This window comes from Galendromus occidentalis, unplaced genomic scaffold (assembly GCF_000255335.2).
Source record: "Galendromus occidentalis unplaced genomic scaffold, Mocc_1.1 scf7180000077431, whole genome shotgun sequence".
NCBI classification, from domain to species: domain Eukaryota; kingdom Metazoa; phylum Arthropoda; class Arachnida; order Mesostigmata; family Phytoseiidae; genus Galendromus; species Galendromus occidentalis.
The window spans coordinates 1,213,033-1,239,509 of NW_003805419.1; the positions used below are offsets into that span (position 1 = coordinate 1,213,033).

At 51.0% G+C, this 26,477-nt stretch overlaps 4 protein-coding genes across 4 annotated transcripts; 2 read left to right on the forward strand and 2 right to left on the reverse strand.

The window, feature by feature from the left end:
• The first annotated feature begins 3,820 nt into the window (after positions 1–3,820).
• LOC100905236 (EF-hand calcium-binding domain-containing protein 4A) lies at positions 3,821–8,711 on the forward strand. Its single transcript, XM_018639326.1, has 14 exons — positions 3,821–4,085; positions 5,075–5,267; positions 5,345–5,491; positions 5,579–5,669; positions 5,743–5,910; positions 6,081–6,196; positions 6,282–6,353; positions 6,489–6,552; positions 6,645–6,758; positions 7,428–7,641; positions 7,793–7,989; positions 8,074–8,178; positions 8,291–8,367; positions 8,450–8,711. Exons 1-14 carry the CDS (start codon positions 3,821–3,823, stop codon positions 8,529–8,531), a joined length of 1,905 nt encoding a protein of 634 aa, XP_018494842.1. The 3' UTR covers positions 8,532–8,711.
• A 734-nt stretch (positions 8,712–9,445) lies between these two features.
• Positions 9,446–17,424, forward strand: LOC114828203 (uncharacterized). The gene is made up of 3 exons (XM_029111322.1): positions 9,446–9,617; positions 15,805–15,943; positions 16,380–17,424. The coding sequence occupies exons 1-3, from the start codon at positions 9,608–9,610 to the stop codon at positions 16,531–16,533; spliced, it is 303 nt and encodes a 100-aa protein (XP_028967155.1). The 5' UTR covers positions 9,446–9,607; the 3' UTR covers positions 16,534–17,424.
• Positions 17,421–21,149, reverse strand: Zasp66 (PDZ_signaling and DUF4749 domain-containing protein Zasp66). The gene is made up of 6 exons (XM_018639334.1): positions 21,129–21,149; positions 18,970–19,202; positions 18,813–18,886; positions 18,372–18,658; positions 18,158–18,263; positions 17,421–18,065 (listed from the first exon to the last, which is right to left on the reverse strand). The coding sequence occupies exons 2-6, from the start codon at positions 19,091–19,093 to the stop codon at positions 17,934–17,936; spliced, it is 723 nt and encodes a 240-aa protein (XP_018494850.1). The 5' UTR covers positions 19,094–19,202; positions 21,129–21,149; the 3' UTR covers positions 17,421–17,933.
• A 1,954-nt stretch (positions 21,150–23,103) lies between these two features.
• Positions 23,104–24,200, reverse strand: LOC100905384 (uncharacterized). The gene is made up of 4 exons (XM_003742826.1): positions 24,119–24,200; positions 23,639–23,817; positions 23,421–23,551; positions 23,104–23,332 (listed from the first exon to the last, which is right to left on the reverse strand). Exons 1-4 carry the CDS (start codon positions 24,198–24,200, stop codon positions 23,104–23,106), a joined length of 621 nt encoding a protein of 206 aa, XP_003742874.1.
• Positions 24,201–26,477: the final 2,277 nt, after the last annotated feature.

The window sequence follows — 26,477 nt, forward strand, 5'->3', positions numbered from 1 at the left end:
TTTCCCCTTGTGCATCGACTTCGAAGAATCGGATGTAGAGAGAGCTGCGGAGAAGCGATTGAATCGAGAGGGAGTCAGTCCCTCGGCAAAGTCTATCCATCGGAGGCGTGTCGATGGGACTCCAAGCCGATTCACCACGATTCACGATTTTCTGACCGAGGCTCTACTTTTCTCCGAGCACATCGGTGGCTCACCTCCGTCGAGATGATTGAGTTGGGAACTTTTGACAAGAGCGGATTTCCGAGTCAACTTGAGCAGCTCTGCGAAATCACGACAATCATCTCGTGCGCGGAATTAGAATCAATGGTCGGAAATCGTGGAATCGAAAGACTGACATTCACTGAGAGAGTGGAGCCCGAATGCAGAGCGACGCTTGTCTCGGAAACCTCGTGGCCCGTGTCCCCGATGATTGCGCTTCGCTCAACATACTATGATCCTCGACAGCTTTGGATGGAATTCCGTAGCGAACGGAGGGGTGAGGTGAGAGCTCGGGAGCTCTAAACTGCGTTTGAAGTTTTGCGCAGGTTCTCGAGGCTTGGGAAAAATAGACAGGTACTCCCTAGTCAAGGGCCATTTTCGAGCAGAGGGATTCGCCTAACTGGGTTGCGGAGTGGGGGACTCCTCTAGCGGCTCGTTTGCGAGAGTACCCAGCATACCGTAGGCATTTATCCGATTGATTGATTTATTGTCGTGGGCCAACCGGGCTCAGTTTCGTTGGAGGACGGAGGGAATGAACGGGCATCCTCAACTGGACAGGCAGTATCTCTGGAAGAGCGGGAGTCGGGTAATAGGTGGGCATGCCCTTTGACGAAGGAAGCCTCGTATCAACGGCAAGCTGCTTTCCACATTGCTTTCCTGCACATAGACGAAAATGGGGGCGTGATGCGGGAATTTTTGGTAAAATGGGACCATGAGTCAAACATTGGCGTGTGTCACCTTCCCCCAGCGACATCGGCCGCCCGGAAATCCGTGGAAATATGGGCGCGAGGGGATCCGTTTGTCCGCTACGAGCTTCGAGTTGGAGCTTCCCGGTGCGCAGCCCGATGCGAGGGACGCCCGGGCAGGAGCGTACCCGGGGCAGACCGATTTCGGGGGTCCTAGGGTCCAAAATTGGTACCCGCTCGTATGCATTAGCATTACTGATGAAGATTTTGGGGGGGGTCCATGGACCCCTGGGACCCTGCCCCAGGGTAGGCTACTGCGCCCAGGTGCTTTCTCGATGACATCCGTCAACAGAGAAGATTCATAGCGAGTGATGCCTAGAATTCCCTACAAAACCATCCCAATCCCGTAACTCGAGCGGATCATCGGAGCATCTGGAGCCACCGCATTCAGAAATTATCCATCGAGAAGTATATTTTCGGTGGTAAAAGGAGCGTGTCAAGATATAATGTAACAGGTGGTAAAGTAATTCAAGCCCCTGCATCAAAAAGTGCATGAGTTAGTCTCTGTTTCGGGTCTCGGAATCGAACTTGCGCGCCCATGTGGGTCTGTACCTTCCCGGCAACTAGCTAATGAGGAAAGGAAAGGTGTCCTCATCGATGGGCGAGACTGAGAGTATGAGCCCATTCTGGTTCGCGGATCCCTAGAGGTGTGTCCCTTCAGCCTATCCCGCGCTAGCGACCGCTGGTGTCTCACAGTCAGGCTGTTTCGGTCCAGGTCCGGGGTACGATGGCTTCCGATCTGGAGTCGGTGGAGCCGCTAGCGTCGAGGAGGTTCCAAGCGCACGAGGCCGGCCGACATTTCTCTCCGTGGACTCGAGCTTCCCGATTCGGAGGAGAGGTTCAGGTATGATATTAGTCGAGGTTGCGCCAAGAGGCAGCAGGAGAGTTGCGCTGGTACTCTGTCCCATCATCAGGTCTGGGTCCGTGGCAAGAAAAATCATGAGACAACCGTTAGAAGTTGACGCATACGTGGCGTACCTGACAGTTTGCTACCATTCAATGAGGACGATCGCCGCTCTAGCTGGTGCGGAGCCGAAGAGTTCCATGCGGAGGTGCAGCGCGGAACGGCGCGGCGCATCGGAATCACCCGAGACCTTCGAGAATCCTGTGGAACTCCAAGAGTCAACGTACGACTACCGAAATGTGAATGAACCGAGAAAGCTCCATCGAACACATACCTTAGACCTGGGAATTCCCGCACTCTAACGCGTTTCGATCGAACGGAAAACTCATAGCGATTGCATAAGCTCCTCAACATGCATTCTATTCATAGATGCGCTGATCCACACGTGTGCTGGGGAGCGACGACGCCTTTGGCGTCTGTCCGAGCCCTTGATGTGACTTTTGTCAAGATCCGCCACCAGAGGACTATTATTATAATTCGACGGACCAGTGGAAACTGCGACGGAACAGAAGAGTTCTCGGTTTTCCTTCTGTATGGAACATATCTGCACGTTCATGGCTTGCTCCTGATCAGAGACAATCGACTTCGCCGCGACATTGTCGGCTCTCTTCTCGATGTTCTCGAGCGTAACTCGACCTGATTCGATTGCGAGTTCGAGTTTCGGGGCATATTGAGTTTCATTTTCGCAATATCTCAAGCGGCCTCCACTTTAAGCCCGAGAGTGAGAATTTCGCAGGCTCCGAGCTTCTCCGGAGAGCGCGACTTCATGCCGAATCCTCTTTCTGGCGCCGAAGTATAACTTCCGGCCTTACAGTGAACGAGCCTTCGAGAGGTTAGGCTGCGCCGATGCTGTTCCGCGTAGCTTTCTCCGCGAATGTCTAGGATCCGAAAAGCGTACAGGAAGCTGTTCGCCGATCTGGGAAATTTTGACAGGGTTTGACGTACTCGGGACAATGAGCATCGAGACACGAAAGCCTCCGAGTGCTCCGACTCGATGCTCAACAATCAGCCGGGCTAGCGCTTCGAAATCGACGAGAAAAAAAAATACGGCGACTCAATCCGATCGTGAATGTGCTAACTAATCAGGAGTAACGAGATGTTCATTTTGCGGGAAAGAGACCACGACAGTCAGACCTTAAGGTCTGGGCGAGCGAGTGAGTGAGTGAAGGTTCGTTGCCGTTGTCGCCGTTGTTGCTAGGAAGGAGCGTGCGTAACCACCAGCTGTTCAACTTCGGCTCTTCCAGTAAACGACCTACAGACAGGCAGGCTGAGAGACAGACGGACGGACAGACTGACGAAACGAACGAGCGAGCGGACTGAAAGTAAGCGAGTGTTCAGCGTTGGAGAGCATCGACGTCCGATCGAGAGTTGCAACGAATTGTGCTGACCGTGAACGGCAGTTTGGCAGCGGTTCATTCCTCGGAATTCGTGAACATCCTCACGTCCAATTTCCAAACTGGTGCCGACTCGCTTTCACAGCGAGCATCCCCTCATCTTCCGGTGAGTGACCATGCCTTCGAAGAAAGTATTCCGAGCGCCATTGTGAGTCGGAAATCGAAAAAGGGAAGGGCGGAACTCTCTCGAGGGTCCGAGTTCTGGACTCGAAGGAATCTCACACGCAGGAACCGAACAAACGAAATACTTGACTCGATGGTTCGGGAATAGCAGACTCATTTCGAATATGAGGTGTCCCGATTTTTGGGCGAGTCCCTACTCCCCGCCATGCCTATTCCATAATCGGATGAGTCATCGTACTCCCTTGACGTAACATCTGTTCCGATCCTAAAATCCATGTGAAGCGAGAACTGGAGATCATCGATTACGCATGAGACGGAGAGAACATTTTCGAAATAACTCTTCGATTCCGACGAGGATGCATGCGGTCTTCTTCCCTCAGAAGAGTCATGAGATTCGGGAGAGATCTTTTCGACCGAAAATACCCATATAGCACAGTCATCTTCCAGGGTTCATTATGGATGTGGGGCTCCGGCCAATGCCCTCGTCGAACCCCGGATCGGCTTCCGGTGGGTCCGAGCTCCGGGAACTACTGATCGATAAAGCTCGGGAATTGTTCGAGTTCTGTGATACGGAAAACAAAGGATTCATCACCAAGAGATGCATGCAGAGACTGAAAGGACAGATACCCTTGGAACCGGATCAGCTGGAGGAGGTTTTTAATCGACTCGATGTTGACGGTAATGGCTTCCTGACGCTGGAGGAGTTCACCGACGGCTTTGGTAAGTCTCTCCCTCTTCCCACCTAGATGCATTGAAACGGGAAGAAGACTACGGCCGCGCCGAGTCTTCGCGGCCCGCTCCCGATGTGGAGTGTTTTCCCCTCCTGCTTATCGTCGAATCGACGATCGGGCAGCAGACGTTCAGAGAACTACGGATATAGAACGCAGCTTGAACTTGGAGACAGCAGTCTGCGCAGTTTTTGCCCCGGCCTCCAGCCGGGCCAAACCAAGGCTATGGTCAGGGCCGTTGTCCATATGTCGATTGAGTTTCCGAATGGCGGCAAGGGATGGTGAAAAAAGGAACAGATCGTTTCCTCGAGGGTGGGAACGATGGCTCTGTGGGGGAGAAAATGCAAAAATGTTTGACTCAAAATTTTTGCTATCGGGGAACAAACAAATTTACACAGCCCAGTTGGTGTTGAGTCGAGAACTTACGACACGATTTGACGTCAGTCGACTTTCCCTTCTCCCGAGTTAACACGGATCTGCGGACGCGACGATAGCGGCGCAGACCGAGGGGAAAACATCGAAATAGTCTCGTGACAAAAACTGGCCCGAGAGAAGTTCGCGTTGACAATTTACTTCTTCCGTCTTCTTCGAGGTCTTGCGCTCTTGACGGAGGAATTTCATCGAGAATATTCTATCGAATTCATCGAGCGACCTCTTGTACTCCCGTTGTTTTCCCCTCTATCTATTTCCCGGTCAAAATCGACTTGTTTTGGACAAGGCCAAAAACTCTCGACCTTGCGCTTCGAAGGATGTCTCAAACCCACATGGGAGGTCAGACTAATCGACAGAAGTATAGAATTTCACTTCGGAAATCTAATACTACGGGTCCTAGGAACACCAGTCCCGCTTCATATTCTGAAGTTTCCGATCTCAACCGCTACGCAAGTTAAGCGAAGGAGGAAGGCGCGGTCGTCGGAGCCCGTGTTGATTGCTCGTTGCCTTGGCTGGCTGATAGATTTCTGATGTATATGTGTGATTCAGGAATGTTCATGGGAATAGACACGAGGCCGCGGAAAATGTCTTGTACCCAGGAAGAGATGCTCGAAGCCTTTGGTGATTTCCGATCACGAGCACGGAGAGTGTCGTCAGTCGAAGAAATCGACGAGATTGATGAGGAAGATTCGAAGTTCGAAGAGTTCCTCGACAGCCTGGGCGCGCATCAGCTATTCAAAGAGTGAGTGATCCACGACTACTTCCTGGATTTTGAGAGCTCCCCTGGTTTTTCATTACCGTCAATGATGGGATTCACAGCGAGGATTACGTCCGCATGATGTGGAGTCATCTGAGCAAAGAGAATCCTTCCATGTTGCAAAATTTCGAGGAGTTCCTCACGAAAGTCACCGGCAACATAAAGGAGACGGAGAAAGAATGCAGCAGCTTGGAGAGTGCCTTGATCAGGTCAGCTCCCTCTCATCGGTCTTCAATGAATATCCCCCCTCGATGGATTCGTTAGGAATCAACTCAAGACTGTTCGAAAACTTGCAGTCGCAAAATGCAACAAGATGAGGAGGTTCAGAAACTTTACGAAGAGATGGAATCGCAACTGAAGCAGGAGAAGGAACGAGCTCTCAGAGAAGTGAATATCATTCATTTTTTCTCGGCCGATTCGCTGGATGAAGTCCAGGTTCCTGATCGATTTTTCCTCCCAGGAGCGCAAGAGACAAGATCGGCTCCGTGGCGAACTCGCGAGCGAGCTCCAGACTAAGGATCGCATACTACAAGAGCTGATGAGCAAGCATTGCGAGTTGGAAGAGCGATTCAACGACATAAATTGCTCGGAGACCGACATCAAATTGAGGAACGCCAGACTCGAGAAGGTTTGTTTAGATGAGATCGTTCGGCCTCTAAAAAACATCCGGGAAGTCTGCGGCGCCCTCTGAGCTCTTCGAATTAGTCGATAGGACAGGGTTTTGGATATGGAGACGCCCGCTGAAAGAACACGGAGAGCTCCTTGAATAAAATCCTTGACTGAATTTTTAATTTCAAGGAAAGAGACACTCTCGAGAAGCGTCTGAACGAAACTGAGATTGTCGTGCAAAAAATGCAAAACTACATGGAGACCCTACGTCAACAGAGCCTAGACGAGAAGCGAGCTCGTGCTCAGTGAGTTTCCTCTTTTCAATAAGCCGCCCCGAGCGATTGGAAGGGAGAGAAAAAATACGGATTTCAATCATCGCAATATTAACAGGTCGGCGCTGCAAGCTTCGGAGTCAATGGCCTTGGAACGAGGCAATTTGATCAAGCAATTAGAAATGCTCCGGTTAGTCATCCGATCATTGATATCCCCATAGGAGCAAGATTTGGCGCAGCCATGCCGGCTATGTTCAGCTCTGGCAAGCCTCGCCTTTAATGTGTTCCTGAGTAGGGATAGGTTTGAGTTCTTTCTCCTCCTCAGGACCATGAACAAGCAGCTCCTGGATCAGAAGGATGAAATCAACCTACTCCTCAGAGAGAAAAAAGTGAGATTTCGGTTCCGACCTCATCTAAATATTCCTTGGCCGAAAGGATAACCTCACGAGAACTCTCGAACTCACTTTGCTTACCTTTTAAGGAGGCTTCGGCCGCGGACGCCGAGGAACGAAGGTCGGATTATTTTTCTATCGAAGGCGAAGACGTATCCCTGGTGTCCCAAGGCAGCGCGCGCTCCAGTCAAGGCAGCTTCAGGGCGCGTCGTGGAAGTCGTCTCTCCGATTATTTATTCTCAGGGTTCGTACGCTGCTACGGAAGCGAACAGATTCTCTTCATTGCATGTCTCCACCTTAAGGAATTCCATTCGATGCATCTTGTTCACGTGAGACTTGACTCGCTGCTAATTCAGAACAAGAACCTTAAACGGCGACGGAGACCTATCTGGGAACGGAGAGGATTGCGAAGTCGATGACTCGTACCTCAGGGGACACACGGTTGAAGGGCGGGATTCGCGCTCCAGTGGCCGCGGGAGCTCGGAAGGTTCTCCGTTGGGCTCGCGATACGTTACAGAGCACCCTTTGCAGACCTGCGATGAAGGAGGAATCGACGAGGCCGTGAGTTTCGATGGATAAGCAGAGAGAAAAGTCGGGCAAATGGTCACGTGATTGATTCCTTTGTGAATGTCGAGCTTTATTCCGAATCTTTGTACCTCCGTTCGTTCATGTGCGTATCCTCATGTATCGTTGGTTCGCCCCTCACTAGGTCCTGTGGGCCGTTCACGAAACCACGTCTCCAACTTCTGCGAGCCCAGTAAGCCGTGCTTAGCCACCCGAGTGTTCCTCTTTTCTGAAGGGATTGAAAAGTCGGAAGTTCAAGTTGTCAAGGGGTCCTGAACTTTGACTTCAAATCATTCGATCTATTCCAGCGGAGTCCCAGGTACGAAGGCAACAACCCGTTCCTGCAGCAGCAGCGGCCCAACCCGAACGTGACTGCAAACGAATTCAAAACAACGCGAACCCTGGTCCATCCGGAGAGATTGTTCAAAGTTGTCATCGTCGGCGACTCTGCCGTGGGGAAGTCCAGTCTGATCAACCGCTTCTGTCAGGGACAATTTGTTCCTTCGTTCAACGCAACCATAGGTAAAAACTGGGGGTGGGTGCGTCGGCCTCGGGTCTACGATCGAATCCGGAGCCGCGACTTGCTCCGCTCGTCGGAGTTCCTTGGTCTGCGACTTGTCGAACAAGAATTATACGGGGCCCAAATGACGGAATCTGTTTTTCTATTCGGAAGGAGTCGACTTCCGCGTCAAGTCAGTGACCGTCGAGGGCCGGCCTGTAGCACTCCAGCTGTGGGACACTGCCGGTCAGGAGAGATTCCGAAGCATAACCAAGCAGTATTTCCGGAAAGCCGATGGAGTAATCATCGTGTACGACGTCACCAGCGAGGAATCATTCAAAAACGTCAGAGCATGGGTGTCGGCCCTACAGGTGAGCGCTGGGACTGACTCCACTTCCTGGAAGCCAGATAGATGGGGAGGGGGCAAAGCTCTGACAGATCCTTCCATTTTCCAGGACGGGGTCACGGATGAAATAGCGTTGATGATTGTGGGTAACAAAGCCGACATGGATACCGCTCTCCGAATGGTTTCATTTAGTACGGGCCAGAAACTCGCACACGTGGGTCTCTTCTTTTTTTCGATAATGATTCTTATCTGTTGCGAATCTCTCGTCTGCGGTCCCGAGACGAAGATGCTCTTACGACTAACACCTTGATGCTATCTTGGAGCAGGAATACGAGGCGATTTTCCACGAAACGAGCGCTAAAACGGGTCAAGGAATCGATCCTGCTATGGAACACTTGGCGAGGTAGGTATGAACCGACGGGGATGCCGCTGTTCGCTGGAAGTCACTCCGATGCTAGCCTGATCCCATCGTTCGACTCCCACAGCTTGCTCCGGGTGAAAGAAGACGAAGAAATCGAGAAAGCGGTCAATCTGCAGGGTGAAACTCCATCGAAGCGATGCTGTTGACTTCGAAACACTCAATGTCATTTGGATCACGGGAAGCTGGTGCAGAAAACGGGACAACAAAGTCCCCTGGTCCCTCCGGAACATTACACAATAAACTACAACGATGATTTCTGTGGTCCGAAATGGGAACCACTCTTCCCATCGAGGCACCAGTCTTCGACCAGTGGTGTGGGTGAACCGCGTATTTATTTTGGAATAAAGTTTTCGTTTTCAACCCAAGTAGTTTTGCGTACGCATTGTAGGTAGACGGAGCCCGGCGATTATGAGACTAATTCTAACTCTTGAGGGACTCGAGCGGGAACTCACGAGATCGCGTTATCAGCATGAGATAATAGGCTGTGATGACCCGCCCACGAGCGCGAACCAAAGAGAGTCTCGGGGCGCGACTTAATGGCGACCGTCTCCGTTACTTCAGACCTGAGGATCGAGGTCACAAAATCGATTCTGAATTCAGGAGTCTTTACGCAACCAGTCAATCAGTTCTCGATCCGGCTAATTCGACCTGCGAGATCACTCACAGAGGATAGGCGCCTTCTCTCGCAGAGCTTACGTATCTCGCGCTTGTGGTTACACGGAAGGCCTGCTCTCCTACGGTCGTCCTGGTGCTAGACAACCGAGTTTTCTCCGAGGCTATCAAGGCGTACCCGGGGGAGAGTAGGTGTCCCGGTTTCCCGAGGTGAGTTGCCGGTTGCCTTCATGGAGTGTACAACCGAGGAATAATAATACCACGGGGTCGGTTCGACGAGAAACATTTCATTGCATTTGTATTTGATGGTGGCATTCGTTAGGGACCGCCTCCCTCCTTGACGTCACCCACGGACTGCGGCGCCATTGGTAGACGGGGAGACTGGCACGGCTGGCGGCTACAAAAGTTGCTCGCCGCGTGCCGCGAACTTCATAGCACCACTTCGCCGACTCTCTCGACACACGCGGAGTCACCTGTTTTGACAAATTTCTGAAACCAGACAGATCTTAGCGAAAATCTTCGTATCAGCTGTTCCCCGAGGGCTGTATTCTCGAGAAAAAGTTTCACCGATTCCTCTCGCTTTTCAAGTCAAGGATCCTGACCCGCAGAAATGGCGAAATGTAAGTTACCGAAATTTCTGCTCTCGTCTGGAGAAATCCGAACCCTTTCAGGTACCGGCTCCGGTTTTCTCCAGAGATTCGGTGTAGGTCCGAGAGTTATCCCTGTATACGGTTCCATCGACCGCGCGCAGTCGGTTAAATATCGGTACTTCAGATCATATACTGCATATGATGCTCCGGAATGCTGGAATCACGACGCTCGGAGCCGTGCAGAGTCTCAGCTTATAGTGATCGATAACATGCCCTCTCTTCACCCGATCCGAGCGATTTGCGCTTTGGTGTCTCCAGTCCACGAGGACGGGCTACCGCACCGGGACGAATATCGAATGATAATACTGAACAGCTCTCCTTATCATATTTCGTTCTGCTTGAAGCAAGTTTGGGTTTTCTGAGGACTCGAGATCAAGGAGAGCTGAGTAGCCCAGCCTGTCCTACATTTTTGGCGCAAACTCAATTGTGAGAGAGGTTGAGACTCGCTGGGGCGCAATTTGCATCGCCAAATTGACTGCAGCGAGGTTATCTATTGAGTCACTCAATCGAGGACCCGAAAGACCTTCTAGCCCGGGTCCCGCTAAGAACTCCTCCATGAGCATTGCGGAAGTTAACGTCCTAGCTGGAATGGAACAGTTGATTATTATTGTTTCAACAGGAATACTTATGTACATGGGGGTTCGAGTTGGGAGGAGAGTCGCCCTTGACTGTTCCCAGAGAAGCTCAATTTTGATACTCGCATACCACTAACTCCCTTCTGCTCATCGGTAGCGGAGCCCACTGACTGACTTAGCAGTCCAATCTCTCGACGGAGCCTCAAATTACGGTCCTGAGCATGATTGCTAACGCTGACGTGATCAAACCAATATGAGGATGGGGGTCGTTACCAAGACGCCTCTCATTAGCGGGAAGCATTTGAAAAAATTAGCTCATGGAACGCACTAGCAAAAATAAGTTCAGCTCGCATTTGCCCGTTTCATGCAGGGAAACACGATAACGACTGTTCTCGACTGCGCTCATCATCAATACATGTACATCATTGCTTCAACTTGACTGCACAGAACAATTAGAGTACATAATTTAAGCCAGGGCTGATGTTCGCTGATGGTATACATATATGAGGGATGCCCTCTCTATCAAGCCAAGCTATTCGTGGCGGTACTGCCTTACTTCAATACCTACGTCATGTATTCCTCTGATTCATTCTCTCCGTACATGTATGGAGTTCGCTATTCATTCATCTCACCTTCATCAGTGTCAGTTTGACCTTGAGCGGATTCCCAACTCGGTCGATTGCTTGGAAAAGTCTCGGACCGCGACGGAAATCGACTCGCCGGATCTAGACTCTGAGTGACGTAAGGCTGCAATATCGCGGTCGATTGACTTCTCACCCGCAAAGATGCAACAGGTGAGGAGAGTCACAGAGCCTGATGGACTCGATGTGTTCTGATCGCCAAATTCCTTCATGATCACGGATGACTCATCCCAAGACGACGGAATTTCGTCGAGGCTGGCCCTCTGCTCGGCCTGCCTATCGAGGAAAGCGAGCATGTATCGTATTTCGGGGTGTTAAAGGTCTGTTTGTCTCATTGGGGCGATGTCGTGCAGAATTGACACGGAGCGGGCGTCGAGCGTGTTATTCAGCGCCAAAGTTCCTTCTCGCGTCTTCTATGGGTCGGCACATCAGGCCAGATCCAAGTGTCGCGTCTCGGGGTCGTACTCCACCCTAGGGAAAAGCATCTCGGAACGCACATGCATAACATTCGAGCAGTAGTAGCGCGACTGAAACGGCCTCTTACAACAATGCCGACTCGCCACTTGCTGCCTTTTCGAGGCTTACTACTGATTCGATATGGTGATCCCGAAAGCGTCCAGACGGAACTTCTTCAAGGAAACGTACGAAACCGACCGACGCCGGCCCCGTTCCCTCGCATCATGTCATCCTCCTTTCCGTGGTATCGAATTCGGAGCAGATCAGGATGCGTCGGGAAGAAGCGAACGAAAGCTTGTTTTGATTTCAAAACACATCATCCACTGGAGATACAGCCTCTCAATCGCATTGTTCAGCAAACCTCCTGAGCAGCTCCAAAGATATTATTAAAAGCTGAATCCGGCCTTTGGGGATTGCTGCGGTCCGACGAAGTCGGTCAGTCGGCTATTTTCGAGGAGGGATCTATTGAGGTCGTTTCCTCCTTCTCTCTGGTTTTGGTTCTTGTCCTAACTCTATTATGAACACCATGAATGCGAAACAAGTCCGAGCGACAACAACTACTGCGACGTTGAACAAGCTGTCCTCTATATCGAATCTTCCCCCGATGAAGCGAGCGAGCGAGGCAGCACGCACGACCGCGAGGGTATCGGTTCTGAGCTCGCTCAATCTGATCTTACTCGGGTCGAGTTGCGCATGTTCGAATTTCATCTCTGAATCAACGCCTACGGAGTGTCTTCCGTCGTACCGCAGTTCGGATTTCAATGACATCCTCCACATTTGTCACCGGACTGCTCAGACAAGAAGGTCAAGCTCGACCCGCCGCCCTTTGCGACTATCGGGCTCGAGAAGCGCATGGATTTTGGCTCTCTAGATGGGAAACAAGCGGCCCTCCGGACGCATTGCCCCAATTGGTACTCTCCCTTACCGTGAGTAATCTTCCCAATTATTACACATCTCGGGTCGATGTTCTGGGTCAATGTCATTAGAACTTTGTCATTTGCTCAAGCTTAGCAGCCCGCAACGCCACCGAGGCCTGGAGGCACCCAGTGGGGCTTCGCGGGAATAGGGAGGATAAGGAGAGCATTCCAAGGGTGTCCTACTATTCGATGCGATGAGAAGGAGTTCGCGAGTGGGCGAATTTCTCTCGGCAAAACCGTGGGATATTGCCCTCGGACTCTCGCTACGGGTCACACTCCCCAACAACTTGGGACAATGCTTCGCAGAATCTCTTTTCAGCTCCCTGCTTTTTGTCTTTCTGGACCCTTCTCTGCGCAGAGGAGAACCCCGTAGTGTACATTAAGGAATGGCTCTAGACGTCAACTCAGGCTCACTTCTGCTTTTCGTTTAAACTAGACAGTACGTCGTCATCGGCGTGGGAAGTTTACTTGTTGATCAGAGCCGCGCATCGCCAAGCCAACTTTCCAAAGCTGGGAAGTCAGAACGCGAGCTTGCATTATCCGGGAAAGTCATCAGAGGACCAGACGCTTAGTGTCGTCGAGCCAAAAAACTAGTGAGCCGATCTATCTGTTTCCGAAACGAGAACCAGATACCACAGGGGACGAATTCGACATTGATTATTTATTATTGAGATCGTCGCTGCTAGAACGCGAGTAGCTGAACCAGAATCACCTCTTCCGAGATAAACGGGGTCCAGCATTCAGAGCTTCTCGAGAAAGATATTCAATGAATGGAGATATTCGTTTCCGATCCTACGGTTCGGATCTTGCGTGCCAGTTTCCGTCTACGGCCCTCCTGCCTATTGACAAGGGGATATGAGTGGACATTAGACTCTCAGACGGGTCGAGCCTCTGACTGACGTGAGTGTCCTAGAGGCGAGCGAGAAACCGTGCTAGACGCTCGTCTAAGATGAACGTGTTGAGAACTCGATTCGACAGAGCCGATAACGACACCGTGAGATGCGCCAAGTACACGCAATTGATCTGTCGAGTTCTCCAGATCGGATAAGAAAATGGCTATCAAGCAAGAATATCCCCCCCCCTCCTCCCGTCACCCCGAGGTGAAGTATGTTTCCGAGTTGCGTGGAGCCGATGTCAGGTTCTGAGTCGCTCAAGGATTTCGTCTGATTGGAGGAGGTGGCATCAATGATTTCGAAAACTCTCGTTGGTAGGCGAGGAGCTCTCGGATTCGCTGCGAGTTCGAAGACGGAGGAGAGCCGTCGTTTTCAAGAGAGTTGATCCGACTCAGCGTTCTTATCTATGCTCAAGTCGTGTCATTCGGAACTCTCCACTTACCTCGAGTCACCGGTGGGTAACTACGATCTCATCGACCCCGCACTCAGCTCCGTTGCTTTCGTATCGCTTCAGAGATCCGCGCGATTAGGGACAATATCATTTTCGTGAATGGAACACGAGATGTTCCGAAAGAAAGATCAAAACATTCGGGCGTCTCGTGACATCGAGCGAGCGGATCGAATAGCATGAGGCTGTCAAGGGCAAACCTTGCCCGATAAGATATGTTCAATTATCGTAGCCGGTATAGCCGCGGACGAAAACAGAATCGTCCGCGGCGCCGCCGCTCCTGTAACCTCGCTTCGGGAGGGTTGAAGGCCGACGGAAATGCTGCTCCTGGAAGCTGATCGATGAAGCGAGAGCGAGAGATTCTGAAGGATTCTCTGATCCGAAATACCGACCGCCGGTTCTTCGCGCTCCATGTCGAATCCGGCTGGCTTGGCAAACCCATGTATCGCATCGTTACATTCTGGGGCACGAAGATTGTGGACGGCAGTAATAGGAAGGCGATGCGACTAGCGGAGTCGGCCGACAAGCATTCCGAGTGAGAAGGCTAGGAGGGGCTCGACTGAATGGGATCGCGCCGTCATATAGAGTCAGAATATTCAGAAGTTGCCAGCTCACCCCAGGGGATTCTCCTGCATAGGCGTACGAGAGAAGCCTCAGCGCTAAGGCTCAGTGCAGTCAGCTGTTTCTTTGACTGACCGACGGTCTGTCTAACAGTGAAATGGGGCGAGGTGACGGGTGCCGAATGTCACCGAGATGAGCCAAAAAGCAATCTCCGTCCCTCACAATTGGATGGTCATACCGGGCTACAAAAGGAACCTCGACCCGGATGATATTCCTGCGACTTCATCATGGAAAACAGAGGCTCGATCTTAAAGCTTCTCGTTGCGAGTCTGTGCTCAGTAAATCGCGTGTGCGCGTTCACCGCGCGGCTTCTGGGCTCGTTTCACGCACGACTCCGTGTGCGTATCTTGCGCGATGCCGTAACGTAGGTGACTGCTTGCGTCTCGAATGGCAAGTCCATTCACCCAGTCACCCGGAACTCAATCAAAGCCCCAAGACAACACACTTCGGCTTAAGTGAAAAGCGTTGTAGGTTCGAAAAATGTAAACGTGTCGGCCTCCCCTGGGTGCCCTTACAAGGGATCAGATGAATAGCAGCAAGCGTTCGTTCTCGCCCACACTCGTGAGGAATGGTTCCCGAAGGATGATTTTCTTCTTGAAATTCATTTCAAGTCATTCAGGAATCCCCTGTGATATCCGTGACCGCCTAAGAATGCGAGCTCGCGAAACCGGCGCGGTTGCGAGCTTGGGAGTGAATGTTTTCTCGAATCTGCGGCCTTATGCTCATAATATGGCGCAGGAGTGGGTTTCTCGAAAAGCATACTCACTCGAGATGGCATACGAGAGAGCAGGAAGTCTCGACTACGTCTCGCTAGGAGGGGTGAGGTCGGTGGAAAGTGTTTCCGGTTTACAGAAGAGGTCAATATCTCCGCTGCGCTTCAGTCTGCAATTGAAGTTTTTAGACCTATCAGCCCGAGCCTTCGAGCCGCGGTGACCATGACTTTCTACCCTGGAAAAATATGGGCTAGACCGTAGCCAGAGGCGTACCAAGTTTTTTTTCCGGGGTCCACTCAGTGATGATGGAGACGTCCAAGTGTACACTTCACGACTCTCCGGGGCCCTCCTCCACGATTCGGAAGCAGAGCGGAGCGATGGGAATAGATATCGCGTCTCCGACAAGCTCCGACACGCTTCGCTCCGTTGCGACGCGTTTCTCATGCGCTCATTGCTTTAGATAGCCATATTCTATAATACCATACAACTGCGTTTGTTGCTCCGGCATGCCACAGCCTCCGCAGCATGATCGAAAGAAGTTCGGGTTGAAGGGGGGGGGGTCGCCCTTGGACCCGTAGGATCATTGGGTACGATCCTGTCCGTGGCCATGCCACGGAGACATCAAACTCATTAATGTAGACCAGCGCAAGACCGCAGTGAATTCGCGGCCACGTGATTCTTCAGGAGCGGCATTCTAAAGATAGACATTCGCGGTCTCGGTTCTATCAGATTGGGATTATGGAGCTATCGAGTACAGATTCTAAATTCACATGATAACGGAAAGGAAACCGGAACACCGGTAGCCTGCCAGACCAGAAACTGTTATTTGGTGTAGAAACATGCGCTTTACACACACACTCTTTACTCAATTTCTCGCGGAACTTTGATTTCAGCGACACATGCGATGGTGATGCTCGTTGCAGTCGCTCTCCTGCTCGTGTGCAGCAATGCCGAAGAGCAAGAAGCTCACGCATTCCAACCAGGCTCTCATGCTGGCTCCGTTTCCGACGCGGACATGATGAAGGCGATACGGTGAGTTCACATTCCGGGAAGGCCATGATGTGTGAGAGGTTAGAATCTGACGCCTCGTTGCTCCCTCCGAGGATCGAGGATCGAGATGTAGTCGAAGGCTAGGTCGATAGAACTACCGATAACGGGTGCGGGGAGCTCCGGGATCTGAGAGCTTATGAGAGTACCTACCCTTATGATTATTTCCGAATCGCGACCTCAATCTGGGGAAGCTTCCCCTTATGCAAAGCTATTCACTCGTGTCGTAACGGCGAAAGCATCAACTCAAATTATGAGAGGAAGGAATCTCGTTGCGTTCGAGGTCACGGAGCTAAGCTTTCCGAGCGTCACCAGTTGTAACATTGGAAAAGAAAATGACGCACGGCGTTGCTGCGCGTCGTGAGCGAAGCGGTCGCCAGATTGAGACGAGCGATCTCCTCAAGTATTGAATTCTCCACAGGACTGTGCTGATGCGGTCTCTCCGTTCGCCACGTTACCACGGTGGACGACGGTACGAGTACGTCAAACGTTTTCCAGAAGTGAACGCCCGAGGCTTCGAAAGCGACATCTTCGACGAAGGCTTCGGGGAATTCAGTCCGGTGCGACGTCGATAGGAAGCAGCGGTCTGAACGAGTACAGCTCCCGTTAGAAAAAAAAACAAGATCTCCCTGCTCTCTGAGATTTGTTTGTTGCCAGGAAGCCGATTCTCTTCGTTCCTCATATTGCAGTACGCTATTCGAATTTTCGGAAACGTTTCGGTGGGAGAGAAAAGAGTGTCTAAACAAAGAGGCTTGATGTGGTCCTTCGATCTCGCATCGTCGTTGGAGAAATGGGACGCCCACGAAGTTCCGCTGCCTGATTGGGGCGGAACGATAGCAAGGGAAGATCCTCAATTCGGCTACGTCATAGAGGTGTGACCTAGATGCAATTGACTCTTGAGTGAGTCCTCCAGAGTGTCCCTAACTTCGTTTTGGAACATCGTATAGCTGGTCTGTATTCTAGTCAATCAATGGTTCCAACGGGCATCAAACACAATAATTATGATCGTGATCGCATTCCCCCTCACACTGCTGATAACGCCGCTGCTGCCGTTGTACCGCCGACGACATCAGGCCGCTTTCGATGATGGTACAGATTCCAGCAGGACGCCCCACATCGCGCCCTCGCTGTGAAAGATAGAGAGTCCCAATCGAGGAAATATATCGTAAAGTACATAATTCACGATGACGAGGACAGAGCAGAAAAATTGTATGCCGTTGGAGTCGGAAGTTTCCCTCTGGGAGGCGGGACTGTCTAAGTCGCGTGGTCGCTGCTCGAAACTTTGGTGAGTCTGTGGTCGTTTGGAGCAAAGCACGCTAGCCACCATTGTTGCGAATCTGTCCAGTGAATCTGTCGTACTTTGGGGAGGACAGCATATCGGAATCAACAATGATCCTTCCATCGAAAGTCACTCGATGAGAACCTCGTCGTGAAGCTTGAAACCCGAAATAAAATCGATTTCATTTATGCCCTGCACTGTTTATTCATTGATCTCTCAATCCATGAACATATGCCATCCATCCACGAATCCATGCATATTAGCCACGGATATATGTAGTTATAGGTCGCGGATGCCGTCTTACCGCGATCGAGCAAGAAAAAGTACGCCGCTGGGAATTTTCCCGGAGACAATAACTGTTCGGGGAAATTTATATCCAGAACATCGACATTCGACACTATCCTTTCACGCTTGTTGTGGGAATCGTTTGGAGTAACACGGCCCTGACTTCCCCTCGACGCTTTTTTTTTCCGCATTGGAGCGGAATGATTGGGTAATCGGTGAATTATTCAGAAATTCTCCGGGTTTTTAATTCGCTCACAACATTCTTCTCAAGTCTCAAGACCGATCTGCTCTCGAATGAGTGGGGTCGAAATCAGAGCTCTCAAATCAGCACAGCCAGTACAATTAGCGATCTGGGAAGATCTTTCGAGAGTCTTAGATCGCCCCGAGAATGTTGGAATCGTACACGATAGTTTACAAGTTGCTTCCAGGTGCGCATACGGAGTGCATGATGGTGTTGAAGGACGACGACTGAGTCGGTCCGTGGCGCGCTTGAGATGGACCCCAGGGTTGGGCTCCCTGCGGTTGTGGTTGAGGGGAGTACACCTACGGGAATGGTTCATTTAAGACTCCCTCTGATCGCCGTAGAGCGCGACATATTTGCACTCTTCCGCGAAGACGACGAGAAAGCAGCTTACCTGTCCGGTAGTTGGCGAATGTGCTTGGACTGGATCGGCACCGTGAAGCAGTTGATAGGTAGGTGAGAGCGTGATGTCGGACAACTTCGCAGCAGGATTCTGACGACTGTGGGTTGGAAAATCGACTGAGGACCTGCGACATCTCCGCCGAGTCATATGCTCGATTTTTCGCAAGAAAGCGGCGGTCTCAACAGAATCCGATCAAAGTACTCACGGCGAGTGCATGCCCGTGTGCAACGCAAAAGCATCCTGAGCGTTCTGGGACGAGTAGAGACTCGACGGGTTGTTGTAGGTCTGATGGATGATTCTCCTTCCGTCCGCCGTCGCGTGGGGGAAAGCACGCTGGTTTACGCTTTGCGTAACTCGGGTGTGCATGTCAGGACCGTAGGGCACTTGAACTGTTGAGAAGTACGGTTCTCTGACGTGACGCAGGTACGAGCCCAACACGCAGTCGTGGGTGGCTTTCGGGCCGGGCAAGATAAGTTGAGCATTACGATACACCTGGAACGATTCGAATATTTTTTTCTCATAGACTCGGAGCCTGTATCTCTCTCTGTCGTTGATCCTACGGACTCTGCTCAGTTTTTTCCTGCTTCCAAAGAGCAATGTTTTGTGCTCATATTTCTCGATGAGAAGACGCAAAGCCCAGCCGTACCTGGTTTGTGACCCGGGCGCGCTCCTTCAGGGTCTCGATTTTTCCGTCCACCAGAGGTTCGGGAACAATGAAGCCTGAAAATCAATTGGATATTGAGGAAGGCATTCGTGACTCCTACGACCACGTTTCCTCCCGGGTATTTCGTTGGTATCCTTGCCTTCTTTGTATTCGAAATTGCCATCCTGGTAGAAGGGTCCAGGTGCTGAAGGCACAGCACCGGGCGGCAGTCTTTGAACGGTGATCGTGGCTTGAGTCTGGTTGGGTCCCGGGCGGTGCGGCATTCTGCCTTCGGAGGTGGGCAGCGGCCCAAAAGGACAGACAGGTGAAGCTCTCGAGCTTGAGTTAGCTTGGATCACGAGCGGTGATGCCGGAGAAGAGACTCCTGTGAGTCTGAGGGAGAGCGAAATAATTCATCAATTTTCGAGAGCGCCCTAGATGGAGGGACGTAAATATATCCGGATTTGCATGGGTTCGTGCTCACAACATGCGATCAGAGAGATGCGGCTATGTTATGTATGGATTTTCTGCTTCTCCGCGTGCGTATTCGTCTACCTTCTTATATGAAGTGTGGCAGTCAGGCCGCAAGTATCGAGAATATTGGCTGCTTGCGCGTGTGTCAAGTATTGAGCTGGCCGGCCGTTCAGACTCAGGATGAGATCACCTCGATGAAGTAAGCCTTCCGAAGGCGAACCGAGGAAAACCTGTGATCATGCACATTATAGATCCGTATTGAGCACGGTAGAGATTTTTGAAAGTTTAAATAAAATGTGCAAATCGACTAGAAGGTGAGTCAAACGTGTTCTCGGCCAAACGAGAAGCGATCTCAAAGCTAACTCCGAGCGCACCATTGCTTCATGGCGAAGCCCAGCGAGCGTCATTCGGAACGAATAGTGTTTTGAGCTTTGAGGTCAACAGAGTTCAATAAGTGCAGTGATTGCGTATTCTTCGCTGACTCGAGAGTCGGCCTTCCGCAAGTGAAACATCGACGCTGGGTGATTGGGATCAAGGCCGGCTTGCGCTTGTTGCAGGTCTCGTCCATCAGGTTCACTGCTAATGCTGACGAATCACGGATTGGACGACGGTGAGCGAATATCCGCGATTCAAGTCTTCTGTCAGGCACGCGCGGAACACAGCTTGGCTCAGTACGAGTGCCCTCCGACAGCGGTTCTTGGTATAATGCATAACTTTTTCCGCATAAATGAAGTACCTAAGCGATCTTCTCCTTCCACCAAGCGATCCGAACCGGGAGCAGCAATCGGAGACACAGCGCCCTACGGAATCAAAGGACTCGGATTCTCCTCATCTGTGACAGCCTAGAAAGTCCCACGATCGAGAACAAGCAAGGGAGATCCCTCATTTGAACGAGCAATCCAACCCGCCGGAATTCGCAGCCTTAGGAATACAGGCCCGTACGAGCTTCCAGACATATGTATGCTCGAGGTTTAAACAGTTGTGAAGGAATGAACGTGGGCGAGAGTGGACCACAGCGGGCGGCCGAGTCGTAAACAACTCACGAGGGGCTGTTTTGAGTAGTTCGCTTGACCTCGCGGCTGGATATCAGTCAAACCAAAGTCAGCAGCAGCAGCAGCAGAAGCAGCAGCAGCATCCACAAGCCTCGCTCCTATTCAGATCTCCATGACACTTACGCGCTGCACTTGTAGAGGGGTTTGGAGATCAGTGCCACCTTGTAATCTGAACCCCCAAGGGGACAGCGCCGATTCACGTGACAGAGTGACTAGAACCTCAATCATGACTCGAATCGATCGAGCGGACGAGCTCTAGCGAGCAGCTATGCGAACCGCAAGCAAACAAAGTGACCGGGCTGACCCTCGAGCCGCGCTTGAATACGATAAAACAAGCGATTTTTGTTGTGGCCTTTGAGACAGGCACGCCCTTTCTCTTCTTTCCGGCTAACTGGCAACAGGGAGACATTTGCACGATCAACCCGGCCATCTGCTTCCTGTGACTGAGCCGCGGCCGGGGTTCGTGTTGCACAATTTGGCAAGCGCTTGATATTTCCGGTAGGCCAGCGATTCAGCGATATCAGCGTATTTCCCTCGCAGTAAAAGAGCACTTGTCGTACAAGACCGAGTGAAGCCTTCTAGACTCATCAGCTGACTTTCTCATCGCTCCGCTTATTATCCATCACGGCTACTTGTCGGGCACAAGCGAGACAGATCCATGCCTGCACGGAATCGAGTCCAGATGGACTCGAACATGCACCAACAGCCAGAGACAATTACGACAAACTTTGATCAAATTAACGAATCACCCACCACTACGACCACCAGCAGTCGCGAACTCGATGAAACTCACCCTGATGTACTCGACGCGACTATAACTGAAGTTCAGAACGCTGGGCAAGTAGCTCGGCGCTCTCGGTTGAGGGCGCCTCGCGTTTATGAGGCTCAGAGGGAGGGAGAAACTCTGCCTGCCTGCCTGCCTGCCTGTCTGACTCTTGGCCTGCCTCAGTAGCCTGTTGGTGGCTTGGCAACATCCTTGAATTCCGGGTTAGCACTCGCTTGCGTGCTGGCACTAGCTACCTAGTCTGCCGGCGCTTAGCGAGTCGCATAGCATCTTTCAGAGGGCCGAACCGGAATCTGGCCGAGGCCATCCGCCCACTCCGCACGGAGTTATTCGTTTCGATTTCAAGATTCCTGAATTTCTTGTCGATTTAGTCTACTTGTCAGTACATGTAATACGAGTCGATCAGAAGGGGGATTTCCGATTCTTCCAGGGAGCTTAGCGTCATAGCTTCGTAAACCATCTCTTCAAGAAACATCGTTCATCACAAAGCTCTTTTGTGGGTGGCAATGTAAATATGATCGTCAGTGTTCCACCGCATCTTTTGTTTGTTCTCCCGGGAACCGTTTCTTGACAGCGGGCGACAAAGCAAACGACGCGACTTCAACGTCTAGTGGAGACGTCAGTCTTTATTGATTTGTTTGCGGAGATGAATGATGTTGTCGCTCGACACCGATGGAAATTATAGAGCTGTCACATATTGTACCAATTCTCGGATGTCATCCACTAAATGTTCCAGACGCTGCGCAAAACTCAATCCGGAAAAATCTGCCTCTCCCACTATGGATAGGTCAAGGTAAAGCCCCCGTCTTATATAATCTTGATGATCAGACGAATCGGGCCGTCACCGCATTCAAAGAGGCAATTTATGCATTTACGCCGTAGGGCTGTTCATAGTATCATTCCAAGGTTTTGATACTATTTTCACCGAGTCTTCCGGGAATATCCCTTATCAACAGAGCTCTGTCCGGATGTCTGCGTAGCCGATGCTTGAGCGTAGGTTGTTTTTGATCAGCGCCAAAAGTCAGATGGGACTCCGAAGCCTTAGTACGTGATTCGCGAAAACGGTGAGAACCGAGCCATCTCACCTCGGGCACTCTCGGCATTCCCGTCTCCGAGACCCCATTCGTGGAGACTCAGGAACGAGGGAGTTTGCGGATATCTATTGCAGACATGCTCGTGCCTAACCGTGAGACTTCGGTACTTGATCCAACTGTCTACAGTGCTTCCTCGTCTTCCGAAGACGCGCCCGGCATCAAGGGTTGATAGTTCAAAGCTCTCGATACAAGTCGAATTTTGAAGTTTACATTCCTATCTCCTCTTTCCCCGGCAAGAATTCCAGCGACGCGTTCTCCCGTCTATCGTTCATTCAATGAGCAGGAACACACCGCAGAGCCGACTGGCGTCTACGGTGTCATGGTCACTAGGCAGCCACGGCGACCCACCATTCATTGGACTGACAACTATCTGTGACTCTGGCGGTCAAGCTGGGGAAATCTGGAACTCACTCGCAAACATACGAACGGGAAAGCCGTTTCGCTGGTCGCGCTGAAGCCTCTTGTGGCGTTACCCTAATTTAATTTCAAGTCACCTTGCTTTGGAACTCGATTTCCCGTGTCGCCGTTGCGCGCGGGAATTCCTCCGAAATGCATTTTGACCTGGAGCTGGCTCCCAGCCTTCATGAAGGCTCGGAAGTCTTCCAGTCTTGGAGCTTCGAGCATGATTGAGAATTCGCACACACAGAAGCAGGGATTTTTGATCACAGTCAGGATTATGATTTTCGACCGTGTCACTGGCTACTGTCAGTAGGGAGAAGAGCATTTCTTGGAAGCTTGCGTGTTCTTTTTTATTCCGGGTTATTAATGGAACGCCGTTCCGATGAATCTCCGCTTTGAGGTCTTCCAAGCCTCTTTAAGACCTCTAGGATCTTCGCACTTTACCCCACGCTCCTGTGACACTTTCACTAGAAACGTGTTTGATTATGCAATCATCTATTGTAGGGCTGTAGCCTAAAGTCCACATGATCTACGATATCTTGCTTCGCGAGGCCCAGAAGGTGCGTATTCGTCGGAATATTTCTCAAATCGTTAGCAATGCTCATAAGACTATGTCCGCAACCCTTAGGTAGGTGTAACAGGATATCCAGGATAAGATTCGAAAGGAAAAAACTGACAGGTCTATGAGAGGCGTATTTTTCTGGATTCTGATGCAACGAACTGGAAGGGAAGAATACATCGGTGAGACGGTGTTCTCACGTATTTGATTAGCCTCCCGTATGGACACTTCGTGGCTGATGGATCTTACACGAGTATCGCACAAAACTCCGACAAGAGAAATTTCAAGAGCCTCAATGCCAAGCGAGGGCAGTTCGTGCTGAGCAGACCGGCATGCCAAGCCACGTATTGACGGTGTGCTTCGCTCGCAGTCGGCACTTTCTGGAGGAGGTTCTTCGTGTTATCTCATCGAGCAACTCGCCGGCGGTTTTGGTAAAATAGTGAATGCCATTTATTTTGGGAATTCACCTTTTTCACGGTGAGCTGCACAAGTTTGAAGAGCAAATCCTCCACCGCAGGAACCTCGGCGGCTATCAGAGCAAGGATCTCAAAACATCTGGAAACACCTGCCGAGTACTTGATACCTGTTTCGGATACCTTCGGATATGAATGAGTTTTAAGGGACGTCAATTTCCCTTGAGAAATTCCTCCGATTCAGATCAGTCGACTATCCTATAATCCCTCACCACACCATATCTGAAAAGATGCACGATGACCAGCTCCATTCCTCTCAGCCAGTTGGCGTTCACAAGTACCGACTGTCTTGGAGAGAGGATGTCCAAGTAGGCGAGCTTGATTCCGTATTCCAACAGCTCAGGTGAGAAGCTGCAGTGTCTGATGGGGAGCGTTGCCGAGCCCGACGAGGTCACTTCTTCATATAAGAGAACTCGGTCAAGCTTCGACTCCCGATTCTGTCTGCGAAGAACTTCGGCTTGAGAGGAATCTTACCTACGTTTTTCAAGTCGATGCACAGTTGACTCAAGAGTAGTTTGAGGACTCCAAGATTGTTTCGCAAGCTTCTGACTTCCATCGTGAGGCTGGCTGAGTCATTCCTCTCCCGTTTTTCAGTCAGGGATTTAGGCTTCAGGGGAACTTCTGAAGCCACAGATGGACTATAACTGTAGTATCCGCTGCTGACACCACTTCTGCCTTGAGCTGACCTTTCAGAGTGCTCGGGTGTCGAGGGCACGTCCACGCTTTGCCCTGACTTTCGAGTCCCTTTTTCCTGACGCGTGTTCGCACTAATCATGCGCGGAACTACTCTCATTTTCGGAGCAGCTTCACCGCAAGCGGATACTTGCGAATCTGTCCCCTCTATCGGAGCAGCCCACTCCTCCGAACCTGAATTCAATTTCATGAGCTCGGCTGACGTGATACACCGTCGCTTCGCTCTAAATAAACTCCTCCGGCTCAATGGATTCGATTTCATGTTTCCGTCTTCGATTCCTCCATCGGTCCCGGACGTCTCCGATAGCGAACGTAGTGGTGTATCTTTCGCTTGCTTCGCCATCGTGATCGTTTCCTTTCACCGATGATTACTCAGCAGGATCGTCTTCTCCGTAGGGACAATGCGCTGGTTTCCCGTCCTGTCGGTACATTTCGCACGGGCTCTAGAACTCTAGAGAACATCATCTGGCTCTGTAGAGCTGTGACCGGATCTGTTTGTTTCGTCGGAGGTGCACAACACGTTCGATGGCGGGATTTCGTCAGACGCGGGAAGTGCCACGGAGAAAATTCGATCCCGTTGAGGAATTTCTCATGGCTGGAGAAACCCCATCCAAAGGTGGGGAGTCGAGCTAATCCTCACCGGGCGCGCATCAAAGGGGTTCGGATTTAAGGAAACTTGGGAGTTCTTCGGAGAAAGGCGATCTCGGAGCATCTAGCTCGGAAAACAGACTGAGATCTTCCACGGCCCGGTACAGGCAGGGTCGAGTCGAGCATTCTGCAGGAATTTATTATTCTATCAGCTTATATCCTGACGTCAAAGAGTCGCTATTACATGGGTCCCGAGCTTCATATCTCTCGAGAGATACTGGAATGGAACCTCCATGCAGTCGTGGAAAAAATCTTTCGAGCTTGTTTTTTACTGTTGCTGGAAGCTCAGCAGACGGTATATCATTGAACAACGTGTTGACAGTGGTGAACTAGGAAAAGGCTCTTTCTGTTATTCTCCTTCAATAATAGAATGCCAGCTTACAATGACGCCTCTCAGACGGCACCTAATGAACCCTGACCCTTGTTTTCTCCCGATGTCTTCACGGGTCTTTTGAAAGCTGACGAGATAAGCGTTTCTGTTCACTTGACCGTATTTCCGTCTGTCGACCGTCGATTCTTAGAATACGGGGATGAGGATGCGATCTCATTATACCGTACCGCCACCACTCTCGTGCATGACTGCATGTGAATCGACTCATGTGACCCTTTCCCCAGGAAACGGCAGTGTTTTTTCTCGGAAATCCCCCTATTCCCCCTTCCCCCTATATAATAAAAGCGCTGTGTCCGTCCGTCCGTTTGCGACTTTCGTGCAAGTTGGCCTTCTTTCGAGGTTTCATTAGTCGTTTACGGAGTAAATGCCGAAAGAAAGGAAACTTCTTCATGAATATCCGCCTGGACTAAAATGCTTCGGATGACGTCATTCGGATGATGGTTACTCGACTTCATCGATTCTTCCTTTCATTAGTGAAACAGTCCTAATAAGCAATGAAACAAATAATGTCTACTCCTCGAAAGAGAGATGCTTGAGCGAAGCTTTATAAACCGCCAACCTCATTTGTATTTCCAAACACCAAACTCATTTTCGCATGACAACATCTCGAATACCCCCACTTGCGTTACAGCATGCGCATTCAGCCAAATCAACGAAGCAGTGCTATGATCTCGACATAATGTTTCGATGACATTCCCAGCAGTTGACTTTGCATGAAACGCCAAAGTCTTCCACATGGAGACTCCTGTGTATTCCGGAAGATCTAGCAATATGAGAATTGGGAATCCGTATTTCATACGTTCTGCCCTCACGCGAGAGAGCTCGAATCCATTCGGGACCGGTCAAAGAGCACCGAAAGCCTCGCACCTGACTGCGATCGAGAAGAATGAGTAGCCATGCTTCTTTTCAAGTCGAGCGACGGAGATCAGCTAACGCGCCGGCGCCGGGATGAGTAGATGCACCAGCTCACGGCAAACATCTTTTAGCTCGCCGTTAGACAGGGGTTGAAATGGCAACACGATATTATATTGTGGAGAACAGGAGATTTGTGAGGATCGGAAAGTTCAATACTTATGATCGAATCAACATCGGCACATTTAC